This window comes from Lepeophtheirus salmonis, chromosome 1, assembly GCF_016086655.4.
Source record: "Lepeophtheirus salmonis chromosome 1, UVic_Lsal_1.4, whole genome shotgun sequence".
In the NCBI taxonomy this organism is placed as follows: domain Eukaryota; kingdom Metazoa; phylum Arthropoda; class Copepoda; order Siphonostomatoida; family Caligidae; genus Lepeophtheirus; species Lepeophtheirus salmonis.
Genome location: NC_052131.2, coordinates 10,710,313 through 10,724,495, shown reverse-complemented (window position 1 = coordinate 10,724,495; position 14,183 = coordinate 10,710,313). Strand labels below are relative to the sequence as shown.

The window sequence follows — 14,183 nt, the reverse complement described above, 5'->3', positions numbered from 1 at the left end:
ATGGTAAAAATTTCGGAGAATTGCAAAGTTACAACCAAACCTTTCCAAATAAAATTAAGGGATGGTAGTAGAAAACCAATTTCTAACGATTAAAGAACACAAATATAGTATCTAATTTCATTCGGAGAATAGTTATTGAAGTGGATGACAATATCTTGTAAGTGCAACAGTTTATCCAATGAAACAGTTCAATCTGCAATTCACGCAGTTAAAGGATCGACCTAGGACTTATCCTCTACATATACCTAAAACACGTTAAGTTTATATTACTTAGGAAAATAAATTATGATTCTATTGAAGGAAAATTTGTTATATTGGTGGAGAGGTAATTAATTTTTGAGTGTTGTCATTTTTTGAGAGAGTGATTTTTTTTTTTTTAATCAGGTCCTTATTGAAAATGAATATTACGACCTTAAGATAATTAAAATAAATTTTCCCATTGAACTCTTCCTTACAAAACGTTGAACATGATTCAAAAACATTTTCTCATGATCTTATTTATGTCGATATAAACTCAAAACTTAGCAAATTAAAATTATTTACAAAATAAAGAGGATAAAAACGAAGATGGGGCAGATTATTGCATATTTAATTCTTCTTAACAGAGTATGAGTCGCAATCAACTTAATTTATTTATAACTTAACCTTACAAAATGAATTTATATCGTACAATGTTTACCAAGTTATTTATTTATGACTTATAATTACATCGATTAATTTATGAATATCATATTAGCATCTACCAATTGGAAGAAAATTGCTGAATTATAAGTTAACTAATTAACTCATCAATATTGTGAATTCCAGAAAAATCCCAATAATTATAATCGTACAAACAAAAATTATTCTTAAGATCAACTGTACCTGAATTAATAGACATTAATTTAATGATTGACAACTTACCCCATCGTCTATGACAACCCATCAAAACATTTAAAACATTAAATTTATCTTCCTTATTCAGATACATTATAATTTTTACAATACAAAATTGTAGATAAAAAACTATTTTTATTGTTATATGTAATTATATTAATTGTGTCTAAAATTAGTTTGGATGGGTTACAGCTCCTCCTCTCTACCTATTCCCGAGGCTTCTACCAATAATCATATTTGTCAAGAAATTCGCAAACAGGGATGAGGTAAATTGCATTACTGAAGGGACATGAGGGACAAAGGGAAGTAATTCAGCTTTTTTATATATAGTTATTTCCTTAAAAAAAAATATGAATCGTAGTGATCTTTTGAAAAAATACTCATGAAATGACCCCTTATAGAAAATGAACAAATGCCGCTCATTTTTTCAGTTCTTTCGTTCAAAGCACAATTCATTTTTCCGTTCAACCTCCATGCCTGTTAAAAAGTGTATGGCGTTTATTATTAACGTAATTTGAGTTACAAATAACCTCTCTGGGAGGGCCTTCACCTATCCCGAAGCCCTGGTCATATTAAATTTAAAATATATTAAGTGCGTCAACATGTCTCCATCTTCCCTAAATAGGACAACCTGTCTCGATCTTCCCTAAATATGACAACCTGGCACGATGACGTCACCATTTAATGTTAAAATATTTAGGGAGGAAAATTTTGAAAAGGGAATTCAGCGTTACAAAAATGTTTTCAAAATACTATGATAAATCCTGTCCATGAGCGATAAACGAATTTTTCCTCTTCGACCCAAGGTAAGGGAGCGACTCCATGAGAAAAGTTCTACTCCAGGTTCTTTACTCCTCATGGTGGAGTCCTTCATTTATCGCGCGTTAGCTGCGGGTGCAACACGGATACTCATTGAGTTGGATTTGAGCCCTTCTGTTTATAAGCTGCGGTTTATGGATGATGGAAAACCCATTGGCTATAAGGAAATTCCCAGTAATTGGATCAAGAGTTCAAGACGGGTACAAATATCTTCGGAGAATCATTGCTGGATATTCCGAGAAGGGAAATTTGAGGTTGTGTGAGACACAAATAAAAATGTTCAAGATTTTTATTATAATTAAACCATTCCTTTTTTATATTGATTTTATTAGGAAAACTCTACCAGAAATGTTGACAATGAAGGGCCAATGCATAATGAAATGATATTCTCCGATTTCTTATACTTAAGTCCTGTACGTCAACGAATTCTTCATCCATACAGAGATGTCGAAGAAATTCGAATACAAGTGGTAGTTCCTTATTCCCTTCTTCACTTCGATGTTCATTTTATGTTAACAGAGAGTAGAACAAAGGAAATTGTATATTCCGTCAAGGGAAATTGTAAAAGTCGAAAACAGCGATTTATTAGTCACCTCAACTATTGTAAAATCCCATTTTCGGAAAGTCATATGAGAGAAATTAGTCAAAAGCTAGAAGTGTTTCATGTCATTGGACTTATGTCCACGTTAGGTACGATATTATCAATATGCTCATTTATGTGATGGTTTTCGATGACAGTCTCAAGGCAGTTTATTATGTATTATTACATTCTATTATTCCTAATATCATCTCTTTGTCAAGGTATACCAGAAGATAAGCACCAGTTTCTCTTTCTAAATGGTCGCAGTATACAAAAAACAAAATGGCATGGTTATATCAACGGAATAGTACATAAATATTCAATACACGCTTCGGCATCCTCCAATCCTTGTTACATATTAGCCATAAAATGTCCTGAAAATGAATACAATATAATGTACGAGTCTAAAATGATGAAAGTGGAATTTGTTCGTTATAAATTATTAACTGAGCTTCTTAAAAATACCATTCTAACATTTTTGTCACAAAATGGAATTGGTGCTCATTTGAAGCATGTTCAAAATCGAAAGGGTCCTCGAATCAATGCGTCTTCCTTTTCTATGAGTGGAGTGACACCCTTGGAATCAACCTCAAAAGAAGATCCAAGAATCCTTGCTCACGTATTAAAAAGGAAACAAGACTTGTCTCAATTTCAAATTGCAGATCTTCACGATGGTGTTAGGAAGGGACTCCCCGCTCAAAAGCTAAGAGTCGTTGATAGTGTTCAAGGATTAAATAATGTTTTAGATGATGATTTGCTTCTAAACAAATTTGTTAAAGAGGATGATGTTATGTCTTCCGCTCGTTCTGCAGATTTTCCCGACATTTTTGGAGTACGATCCCAATCCTTGAAGAATACATCATCCCTTCATTCATCTTCTTCATCTTGTAGATCATATGATAAAAATAATCGAGAGGTGGCTTCATATGCATTTTTAAATAATTCAATGGATGAAGAATGTTCCGATTTTCCACTCTCCTCCACCTTGACCAATAGAATTATTCAAAATGTATCTCCTATGGAAACAAAGTTTTCAATGGATGAGTCGAATACAACTGCTGCTTCTCATAATTACTCAGCTATACTAGAATCTACTGATGATCCCTCTATCTCAGGAGATCGTTTCCTTAATATAGGACATTGTTCTCCTCCTCCATTTAATTTTATAGAATTAGATAATTTTCAGCAACAGCCAGAAAACTGTGTGGAGGATGAATCGGTAGAGAATAAATTGGTGGATACTCTTAACGTTGATGTGACAGGATATTCTGAAGATAATTCTTTTTGCAGAAAATTTAGAAGTAAATCAAGCAAAAAGATATACAAAGAGTTCCTTCTTCAGCAAATGAAGCAAATCCAACAAAAAATCGATCAACTAAATGAGGAAGAATCTTCTCCTGATCATGATGCTTCCCAGGAGCTTCAATCTGTTGAAACACCCAAAAAAGTTCCCGGTATAGTCATTCAGTCCCAAATAACAACAACACAGTTACAAGTAGATCCTGAATCTAAATCTTGTCCGACAGAAGAAATCCATGCTACATTTCGTGTCATTGATCAAACTTTGGCTTATCCCGAAGATTCCATTCTTAAGTCATCCAAAATACCTTATGGGTGGATTAAGAAATCTTTGACGAGTGGCGAAGATATTTTTATTCATTTAGAATCTGGTTTTACAGTAAACAGCATAGAGGAAATATCTCAAAAGTCGAATCCACCTCATAATAAAAAGTTATTAGATGTTGTTCGAGACCGTGGGAGTTTTCCTGAAAACACTGGTATGGATAAACCAAATATAAAAAGTGATCAAGCCAATCAACTAATTCAATCTTGGAAGAATCCAGTTATAAAAAGTATTGAAGATAATATCTTATCGACCGTTTCCAAACCTGATGGTGGAGGGTAGGTTTTATTTTTAAAAAAAAAACACATTTTTTTAAAGGATACTTAAGCTATTATTATCTTATAGACGAACTGTCAATGCCGTCGAAAATATGAAATTTGATAAATCAGTTTTTCAAAATTTAAAAGTATTGTATCAATTGGATAACAAGGTTATCGTTACATTATTAAATGATGAAGTAGTAGTACTATTGGACCAGCATGCTGTTCATGAGAGGATTCGTTTGGAAAAACTAATAAAAGGTTTTGTTCTTCAATTAATTATTTTTGCAAATTCATTTTATTAATACATTACTTTATCAGATAATTATTTAGATAATAATGTTTCTTCATCTGAACTAACTACACCTGTGGCAATTTCTATTTCTGCGTCCATCTCACGCCTTCTTTTAGAATATCCCTATGTTCTTTCGCGATTTGGATTAAAGACACTAGAAATATCTTCTGAGGATATTTTGGTATTCACTCACGTCCCAAATTGTTTCATTTATCAAGGCTCAAATGAATCCAAATACAATACTAACACACCCCTGAAAGAACTTATTATCTTATTATGCAATGATATCTACCAAAATATTTTGGATTTGGGAACGGAAACAAAAATACTTCCTAAAACCATTCAAGATGTCCTTAATTCTCAAGCCTGTAGAGGTATTTTTTTTCCGATTTCATTGAACAATTGACAAATACTATACATAAATGATTTTTTTTAGGAGCAATAAAGTTTGGAGATCCCCTATCATTAAAAGAATGTGATGACCTTATTCAGGATTTACAATATTGTCAAACACCTTTTCAATGTGCACATGGTCGACCCTCCATTGCACCTATTATTAATCTTAATACCCTCAAGATCTCGAGCGCTTATAGGAAGGAACAATTCTATAGAGTAAATTTTATTAAGCTCAAATATAATAGATTTGTTAAATGATTGAAATGTAATTAGTTGTTAATTAATTTTGTTATATTTTATCAACTTATAATTTATCCTACACTTGTTCTTAGAATAAAAATATATGTTAGTTAATTTGAATTGCAAGATTGCTGGAACATTATTATTATTATTTAAGATAAATATGCATGGGCCATTCATATCAGTGACCTCCATAAACAGAATAACTTCCTAGTGAGTATATTAGTCATTGTATGTAGTGCTTTACCTACTTGAGAAAGCTTGTGTGTTGTTATTTTTTTGTATGTTTTTGCCCCCCGAAGAAATTAATTATCTTAGTTTTTGTTTGCCTTATGAGGGAGTTTACTTTTTGTACTGCTACTCTGTTTGCAAATCATTGTGGTGACATACATATGAGTGATTGATTAAATTATTGATGCAATAAACTGTGTTAAAGCCACTTATTTTGGGGGATCCTTAGTTTATTTAAGGGAAGGTGTTATTTGATATCATGGCTATGCTATAAAATAGTGGAAAGACCCCTGCATGGATAGGAATGGTTTTATTCTATATATTTGAAGAGGAAAAGAATCTCCGACGAATATTTTTCATTTGATATATTCTATTGACTACTATAATAATGATATAAGTTATAATAACATAATAGTTAGAAGAAGTCTCTCTCCCACTGCGCTTTGCATTTCTCCCCCCAAAAAAGGACAGAAGAGCTAACGACTCTGCTGTTCTCTACAGCTCCTTCTTTTCATATTATATCAACACAAATTCATTTATTTCATATTATTATTTATTTGTCTAACTAAATAGTTGCTCATACTTCTCCTTTCCTCATTTTGACTCATCATGAGCATGGAGCGAAGTGGCGAAGAGGATTCGGAAGAGCTAGATCCTCGAATCCAAATCGAATTAGAAAAGTTAAATAGCTCCACAGATGTGATTAATAAGTTGGAATGTGATCTGGACGAGGCTCGATCCCGTTTTCGAACTCTACTGAATGAGTCAACGAGGGAAATGGATGGACTAAGTCGAAGGTTGGGACTCTGTGTTGAAAAGGCACGTCCTTACTACGAGGCTAGAAAGAACGCGCGTTATGCCCTGGCTGAAGCACAAAGAGCAGCTTGTCGCTTCGAAAAGGCATCTGGGGCGCATGAAGTGGCTAAGGAAATGGTCACTCTTGCTGAGGAAGGATTCCAGGGAAAGGGGATAGCTTTTGATACGGCATGGCAGGAAATGTTAAATCATGCGACTGGGCGAGTTAATGACTCAGAAAAGGAACGTAATGAGAGTGCAGAAGAGCATCGTCAAAAGTCATACGAGTATCAAATATCTGAAAGAAGAGTCCATGATCTTTTAAAATCACTCAAGCGATCCATTATCAAGTCAAAGTGAGTTTTTCATACAATCAGCCATTCAATATTACTATTAGCATATCTCTAATTTGTGTATGTTCTTCTTCGTTACAGACCCTATTTCGAGCTTAAAGCCAGGTCTCACCAAATGCTAGATGATCAAAAACGACAAGTACAACTTATTGAAGAGACGATTCTCATGACTAAACTTGGGTATTCAGAAAGCCTTAGAGAACTAGAAAAAATAAGTGAAGAAATTCACGAAAAGAGACAAAAAGAGTTGCATCTACATAAGAATTTGGGTGTTAGAGAAGCTGGAGTTGGGGCTGAGGAAAACGTTACCGAAGAACAAAAAGATGATATACGGGAAATAGTTAAAAGAAAGATAAAAAATTCTTTATCTACAGATACTGTGAACTATGTTAAAAGGGATAAATCAAAGGGAGAGTTTGTAAGTATTTCTTTATCCGGCATTTTATTGTTTTATCGCACGATAATTTTTCTGATAGGTCAATTCTTCTACACAAAGTAATATTACAAATCTAGCTCCAAGTAAATGTGAATCTGATACCTCTTTAAAGTCATCATCAAAATCTCCTATGAATCATATAGTCATTAATGAAGGAATTCCTTCTTCAGTCTCCTCTTCTCAGTCAGCATCTGATAAAACAAGCTCTACATCCTCAAGTGGAATCCCAAGTCCTAGTTATGAAAATCTGGAGGCTCAATCCCCTTTGACCTCATCTCCAGAATTCGAGAAAGTTCAAAACTCCAAAAAGAAGAGTGGAGGAATTGTTCTTCCTCAAATACAATTACTCAAAATGTCTTGTGATGTAAATTACGATGACGGATCTGACAATGAATCTCTTAATAGGTATTTTTATTGGTAAAAACTTAGCAAATTTATTTATAATTGATTTGTATGTATTTTAGTATGGAAGTAATTGATGATACTCAAATTGATTTACTTATGAAAGAAGATGATATTAAAAGCACTTTTGAAGAAATGTTTCCGTCCGAAATCATTTCTTCTTCTTCAGGAAAAAAACAATTTCAAGAAGTTTAATCGTCATAAATCATCGTTCAATTCAATTATTCCGTAATGATATTAGTGCAAATTATAATTAGTGTCTGATTCATTTTGTTTTTATTATACTTCAAAATTTTTATATTGTATCAAGTGTTTAAACTTCTACAGATTGTTTTTCTCTCTCCTTATATGAAGATTTTTGCTTATTGCTGATATTTAAGGTATATACTTTTTCGTTTCGCACTATTTCTACCTTTTATTAAATTAAAATCCGTTTTCTATACCATTTAATAATTTTGATCGTTACATATTATGAGCTTAATTCTTTATAGATAGATTATTATTAGTTACTTTAGGTCATGACTAGTTTAAATTGTATCTTTTTAAAGAATATTATTATTATTATAATCGATACTATAGTTTTTTATATGAAATGTTTTATCAATATGTGTTCGTCTACATATATAGATATATTTATAGATAATTATATAAATTCGTTTTCGTTTTCATTTCTTAAATTTGTCTGCTATTTTAAAAAAATATATAAATTTGTCATTTTTTTTTGTCATTGGTATCTAATGTTTATATTTATTTATTTATCCAAGATTTGAAAATCGACTTGTTCACATGAATCAAGTAGGGTACAACGTATATTTATTCGTACGCAGTTGGAAAGGTAATTTTTTTCTATCCATAAAAATGACTGCCAGGAATGTTATTTCTGGATAGATATATCCCGGCTAATGTGTGTTACTTAGAGTCTGACTGAACTAAATAGAGCTCAGTTGTCACGTTACATATTTAAAGAACGTAGATACATAATATGTTACATTCTATTGTGTTAATACTAACATTCCTTACAATAGCACACACATATTGTGAAAATCGATCCTAGTAATTTTACAAAGGTATATTTGCGTTTTTAAAGAGTTCGTGAACGATTATATTCCTTTATAGATTCCATATTTTCTTTAATAATATAATTTTTATAATTATAATATGAATATATAATAATACAAAATTTTAATTACTATAACATTGCTCCTAACAGTCTCTACCCAACAACACAATCACATATATAGAGATTACAGTAGTCGATTGCATTGTTAATGCATGTCTCACGGCAGTAATTATTCCCCAAAATACTATAGAACTCGTATTTAATATATGAGGATTTGCATATGTATGTATTATTCATGTTAACCGGAGGTAAAATTGGTTGAAATGTTGTCGACATAGTTATCTGTTGGGATGAAACTGTCGTAGAGTAGACATCTGAAGAATCCTCTGTAAAGGGTTTCGCTTTTTCGCATAGTTCTCTTGGACATCTATGAATAATAAAAATATAATTGATTAATATGCCTTTAAAATAACGAATACTCTTACTTTGGTCCTATGCAAATATCTGCACATCCTCTAAAAGTTTCTTGTCCTCCACATCCTACTTTACCAGTATCAGCCAAGTCAATACACTCTTGCGTAAAATAATCGAAGCTTTGTGGACCTTTTCCCCAATTATTTCCAGATATCCATGTCCATTGAAGAATGCATTGCCAACAAGTTAAACCTGGCGGAAGACGTAGTTTAAGCTTATGCCTCTTTATTCCTTGAACTCCCAATGCAATGTGATATAGGGATTCTCCGTTCTCAAACTTAAGAGGATATTTTTCAAAGCATGTGGGGAGAGGATCCTTCTTGGGGTTATTATTATTGCATAGCTTAAATCCGAAGAAACCTCCATGATTTGCAACTATGTCTATATAAACATCTATCACCTAAATAATTATGATAAATTAGTAATAATTTTTTTCTCTTAATACAAACAGTATGGTAAAATTATTTTATACAACCTGGCCTGGAGTAAAATAGCTTCGTCCTATAATCCCAGTGGCATATTGTCCTGGTACTTCGTGAGGTCGATCGTTAGATTGATATGGGTCACCACAAATAGCACATTTGCCTTTGGAAAAACTATGCTGGTACTAAAAAAATGATTTTTTATTCAATAAGTATAGCAATTAATTAGTGATTAATGAAAATCCTACTACCTACCGACACACCTCCACAGTAGAGGGAATTATGATTATAATCAATCGGAACCGAGCATATGTTGTTATTATGTTTCCCTAGACTGGCTCTGGATGGAGGTTCCCAAAATATTCCATGTTGATTAGTAGATTTAATAAGAGAATAAGAAATAATTATAATTATTAACAACATTTCTTTAAAATGATGTAGGTAGGAATAAAAAATGGGATCATACATTTGTAAAAAGTCAAATATCACTTGAATGCTATAAAAGTAATATGAAGCTACAAACAATTTATTAGTAAATTTTAAAGGGGGTGTACCAATAATTTCATTAAATTCCTTCTTTTATACACAGTAATTCTTATTATATTAAAAATTATATTTATTAAAATGAGGAGTTTTAATAAAAAAAAAATTGAGTGAGAGTTAATTCATAGATCATAGTTAAATTTTGTTTTACGGAACAATTTGTTGTGACAATGCAACCTCAACACTCATTCCAATGTAAATTAATAAATAAATTATTACACGTAAAAAATTAATTAAATAAGATGTATAAAAAAATTACAAAGACGAGATAAGTTATCAATTTAAAATGAATAATTGAAAATGGTAACACTGTATTCTACAAATTGTTGTTAACTAAATCATGGAACAGTCCAACATTAACTTATCTAAGACAATTTTATACTTCAACATCCGCATTTACTCAATTTTGTAAATCTTGGAATATGATATTTATATGACATATTGAAATTCCAATATCAATATGGCTATGAATCTAAGCTTTTGCTGCAAGACGATAACTTAAGTACAAAGTTGATGAATTAGAGAGACTTGGAGGAGTCCATGGAAATGACAACATCTCACTATTCCGGTTAGATACTGTTCCTATTGTCCATTTTGACGAAAACATGATAGATAATTTGTTTGCTCGACGTGGAATATAAGCGTATGGAGTTAGCGAATATTCAATATTGTCAATCTATTGGATCTTATCGAATATGTAGGTAGTAGTTAAGTTCTGCATCATTCATATTATGAATTCATCTTGACTCGAGTTCCAAACTTTGAGCTGAACAGGGCATTCATTCCGGGCAATAACTTGGAGGAAACCCCTCTCAAACATAATGTGAATCCAAGTTTCCAAGGAACAACTCTATTGTCAAGTCAATTCTGCTCTAGGCATATAAGAATGAATCACAATTAATATTCAATTGAGTATTTAATTAAAGTATATTCACTATATATTTATGTTACATATGAAGGAATAGGCCAACAAGGAATCCTCCATAACCGCAAAAGCCAAGATATAATGTCCTCAAATGCTGCAGTTGAACCCTATCGCCTATCATCACAGATGTAAGATTGTAATTTATCAGATCCAGCATTCGAATTTAATGAACATGAGACGAACTTTTTGAAATTGGTTTGAACTTGAACATCGTATGTTATGACTAAGAATGTGTTTCCCGTAGGCCTTTCCGGTAAACTACCAAAAAATCCTCTTTAAAATGAACGTATTAGGAATAAGTGGATCTTATGCACTAAACATGAAATGATTGTGTGAAAAACATAAACTAACAATAACATCTTAATTTTTCATTTATCTAGAATATAATAAATATGGAGTTCAATGTAATTATCTTGCTTAAATAACCGAATATGATTAATTGAATAAGCCTCTTTTGCCTTTTGATTTTGACTATTCTTTCTAGAGACATATAAGTATTACTATTCTAAAGCATCCCCACTTTCATATTGCTTGGAATAATTTGTAATACAGACCAATAATAGGAAGACTTTTAAAATTTCTACTCATCTGACAGGAATCTTAATAACGAAATAGCAATTGTATGTCCAAAATAAAACTGAATGAATCAATAAGATAAAAAATAAAATAACAAAGAACTCGTAAAACAGGGAATTTAAATTTAGAAAAATATCATAGATGTTCTTATTATATTACTTGTTCCATTAATACTCAAATAATCGATTTATTATTTTGATAAGTTTTAACTATTGTCTTCAATCAATCAACTTATAATTAGCTCGTATGGCACACATATAGTAATTTTTTTATTTTTGTAAAGATCCTAGATATTCGAGAGGGAAATATTCCAATATGCTAACAATCGATTTAGTTGTTTAGAAGAGGATTCCTGAGTCAATAATTTGGAAATTGCATAGGCATTCATATATTCTAATAGAAATCTACAGAAGTCAGGAAGTCACTTATATTTTTTAAAACACATAATCGTTTAAAAATTCCTAATAACTATTTATATGTAATATCATAATATAATTATACATTGCAGACCAAAATATGGAGAAAAGAGTACCATAATATCTTTGAGAGTTGAAAATAATCATCCACCTATTTTCCAATGAAAAAATAGTCTTATGAGTACTAAGGAAATTGGGAATGAGACTTGATGTGTTCAAGATGTATAGTTCTCCCTATTGGCAGTACAGCACGAATTCAAACATATACATGGAATTGATATTGTAATAGAGACTATTCAGTAGTGATTCGTGTGTTATATGCATAATATACATATTAGTCCAACAAGGACTTACAAAATAACTCTGCAACAACAAGTTACTCTCCGTCTTTTATGAGCACACACGAATTTTCAATCAGGTTTTGATAATAATTGAATCTAGTAGGAAAGGAAGTTCATTACTCAGGAGTTTAATAATATTGACAACTGCTATGGAAAAGAAAATTCATTCTTCGGATCACCAATTCAAAAAAAGAAAAAAAAACCGGACCAGCTAAAAAATACAGACGATTTACATCACTAAACGTACACTTATATTTTATTTTAAGTATTATTATTATTTAAGGAGTTGTATTATTTTGCCGCAAGACAGCGTCACTTTCTGTCCCTTTGTTTACCAATTTATATAGGCAAACAACAATCATGCCCAATTAAACATTTTCTTTACAAAAAAACACTTACCAAACACTTGAAAAGGGCCAATATTAACATTTTTTAATTAAAAATATATGTAAATTGTGTTTGAAACATGCACTTCAAGTTACACTTAACTAATGAAGAAAAATCATTTGTCAATACATACATGTTATAAATGATCTTCCAAGAAACCAAATGAAATTCTTTGGTTTTCAAAATAACAACATAAATATTCAAATTGGATTTTTGTTAAAAATCAAAAAATCAATTCAATTAAATAATAGATATTTATGTTTTTTTAAACTTGTGCCTCGTTATTTATAATATAAAAATGTAATAATAGTTAAATAAATGCATTCAAAACGTTTATACTCTAGACAAATGTCTCCCAACCTTTTTACACTTGCGTTTTCTTTCATAAAAGATTAAAAGCTCTAAAGATTCCTTTCCTCTTATTTCATTATCATCATCTGTAGGGACGTGAATATTGATGAGCATAAGTAAAAAAAAAATATATATACATATAAAAAAAAATTAATAAAGAGAAAAATATGAATGCTCCCTATTTTGAAAATTGTAACACATCAGCAAGCAAGGAACACTATAATTTAATGTGATCTCTGGCAACAAATTCTTGTCTTTTAAAGTTATCATATTTTTATTACGGCGTTACCTCCCCAATACAATAATATACCGTTTATTGGATTGTCAGTTGTAGGTTTTTCTGCTTCTTTTCTCATAACTAGTGTTCTTAACGTTGATTTATATTTATATTATTGAATAATAATTCCATAGTTGGGATCAATTGGCTAACTACCAACTGATTTTCCCCCTTTTTTTCTTATTCTTTTTGGAGGAAAGGTTGCATAATGCAATACAGGTAACAACGTTCTTAGACGTGGGCTTTTACGTTCACCTCAATTTATTTCCATATTGAGCATTGCCCAATCATCTGTTTCCTTTTATTTTATGTGAAAGAGCAGGAAAGATCAATGGTAAAAATCCTGTAATGATTTGCTATGTAGCCCACAAAACCAAGTACTCGCAACACAATTGGCTTGAAACCCCTCAGAACCGGCTTTGATGGGAAGTAATATGTGTGAGTATTTGTTGCATTATGAGAAGATTGAGGATCGGAATTGGAACAATTCTTGCACAGGGTTCTAGGTGGATTCACCTTGAACGTATCCGTCTTTTATTTGTTTGCCTTGTAACGCTTTTCCCTTCTGACGTTTTTTCCTTCTGATATTTTCGCCTTCTGCCGTTTTTGCCTTGGAGTATTTTTCCTTGCGACGTTTTCGCCTTGAGACTTTTTTCCCTGGGATAATAATAGAGAAAGCTTTGAAAAAATTTATAACAAAAAGATAAACAAGCTAGACAATCACAATAGCATTCATATGCAATGCATTTCTTCATCAAAAAGTTCATGAATAAATATTGAAATCTCTACTTGCACCAAGGATTTCACTAAAGCTAAAGATCAAGATAGAGACCTCGTGCATGAAAGATTGCCTTCTAACTATCTGATTTTTTATGATTTTTAAATTGACTGTGAAATAATAAGTATAGTTATTATTATATTATAACTTTAAACCTCAAACTGTGCAAACTGTGAAAATCTCCTTATCCTACCCAATACTCAAAGCTTGACAACTCTACAGATCAATGGGGTTCTTGTATGTATCAACCGCTAAAAAAGATAATTTATTTCGGAATGTTCTTGAGACGATGTTTTTCTTCCATTCGTTAGGATCCAAAATCCTCA

General features: G+C 31.5%; 3 protein-coding genes across 5 annotated transcripts; 2 read left to right on the top strand and 1 right to left on the bottom strand.

The window, feature by feature from the left end:
• Positions 1-1,298: 1,298 nt before the first annotated feature.
• LOC121116689 (uncharacterized) lies at positions 1,299-5,210 on the top strand. Its single transcript, XM_040710983.2, has 6 exons — positions 1,299-1,949; positions 2,028-2,385; positions 2,497-4,177; positions 4,245-4,420; positions 4,481-4,828; positions 4,891-5,210. Exons 1-6 carry the CDS (start codon positions 1,647-1,649, stop codon positions 5,106-5,108), a joined length of 3,084 nt encoding a protein of 1,027 aa, XP_040566917.1. The 5' UTR covers positions 1,299-1,646; the 3' UTR covers positions 5,109-5,210.
• Positions 5,211-5,330: 120 nt separating this feature from the next.
• On the top strand, positions 5,331-12,785 carry LOC121116698 (SH3 domain-binding protein 5-like). Of its 3 annotated transcripts, XR_011779777.1 has the most exons (6): positions 5,331-6,472; positions 6,551-6,887; positions 6,946-7,310; positions 7,370-7,687; positions 11,591-11,719; positions 11,816-12,785. XR_011779777.1 is itself a non-coding variant. In XM_040710993.2 (4 exons), the coding sequence occupies exons 1-4, from the start codon at positions 5,931-5,933 to the stop codon at positions 7,500-7,502; spliced, it is 1,377 nt and encodes a 458-aa protein (XP_040566927.1). In that variant the 5' UTR covers positions 5,331-5,930; the 3' UTR covers positions 7,503-8,040. The 3 variants fall into 3 exon arrangements, 1 of the variants encoding a protein (XP_040566927.1); XR_011779778.1 differs by lacking the exon at positions 11,591-11,719; XM_040710993.2 differs by lacking the exons at positions 11,591-11,719; positions 11,816-12,785 and having other exon boundaries at positions 7,370-8,040.
• Positions 8,402-9,987, bottom strand: LOC121116707 (uncharacterized). The gene is made up of 4 exons (XM_040711006.2): positions 9,519-9,987; positions 9,317-9,448; positions 8,853-9,241; positions 8,402-8,794 (listed from the first exon to the last, which is right to left on the bottom strand). Exons 1-4 carry the CDS (start codon positions 9,729-9,731, stop codon positions 8,521-8,523), a joined length of 1,008 nt encoding a protein of 335 aa, XP_040566940.2. The 5' UTR covers positions 9,732-9,987; the 3' UTR covers positions 8,402-8,520.
• Positions 12,786-14,183: the final 1,398 nt, after the last annotated feature.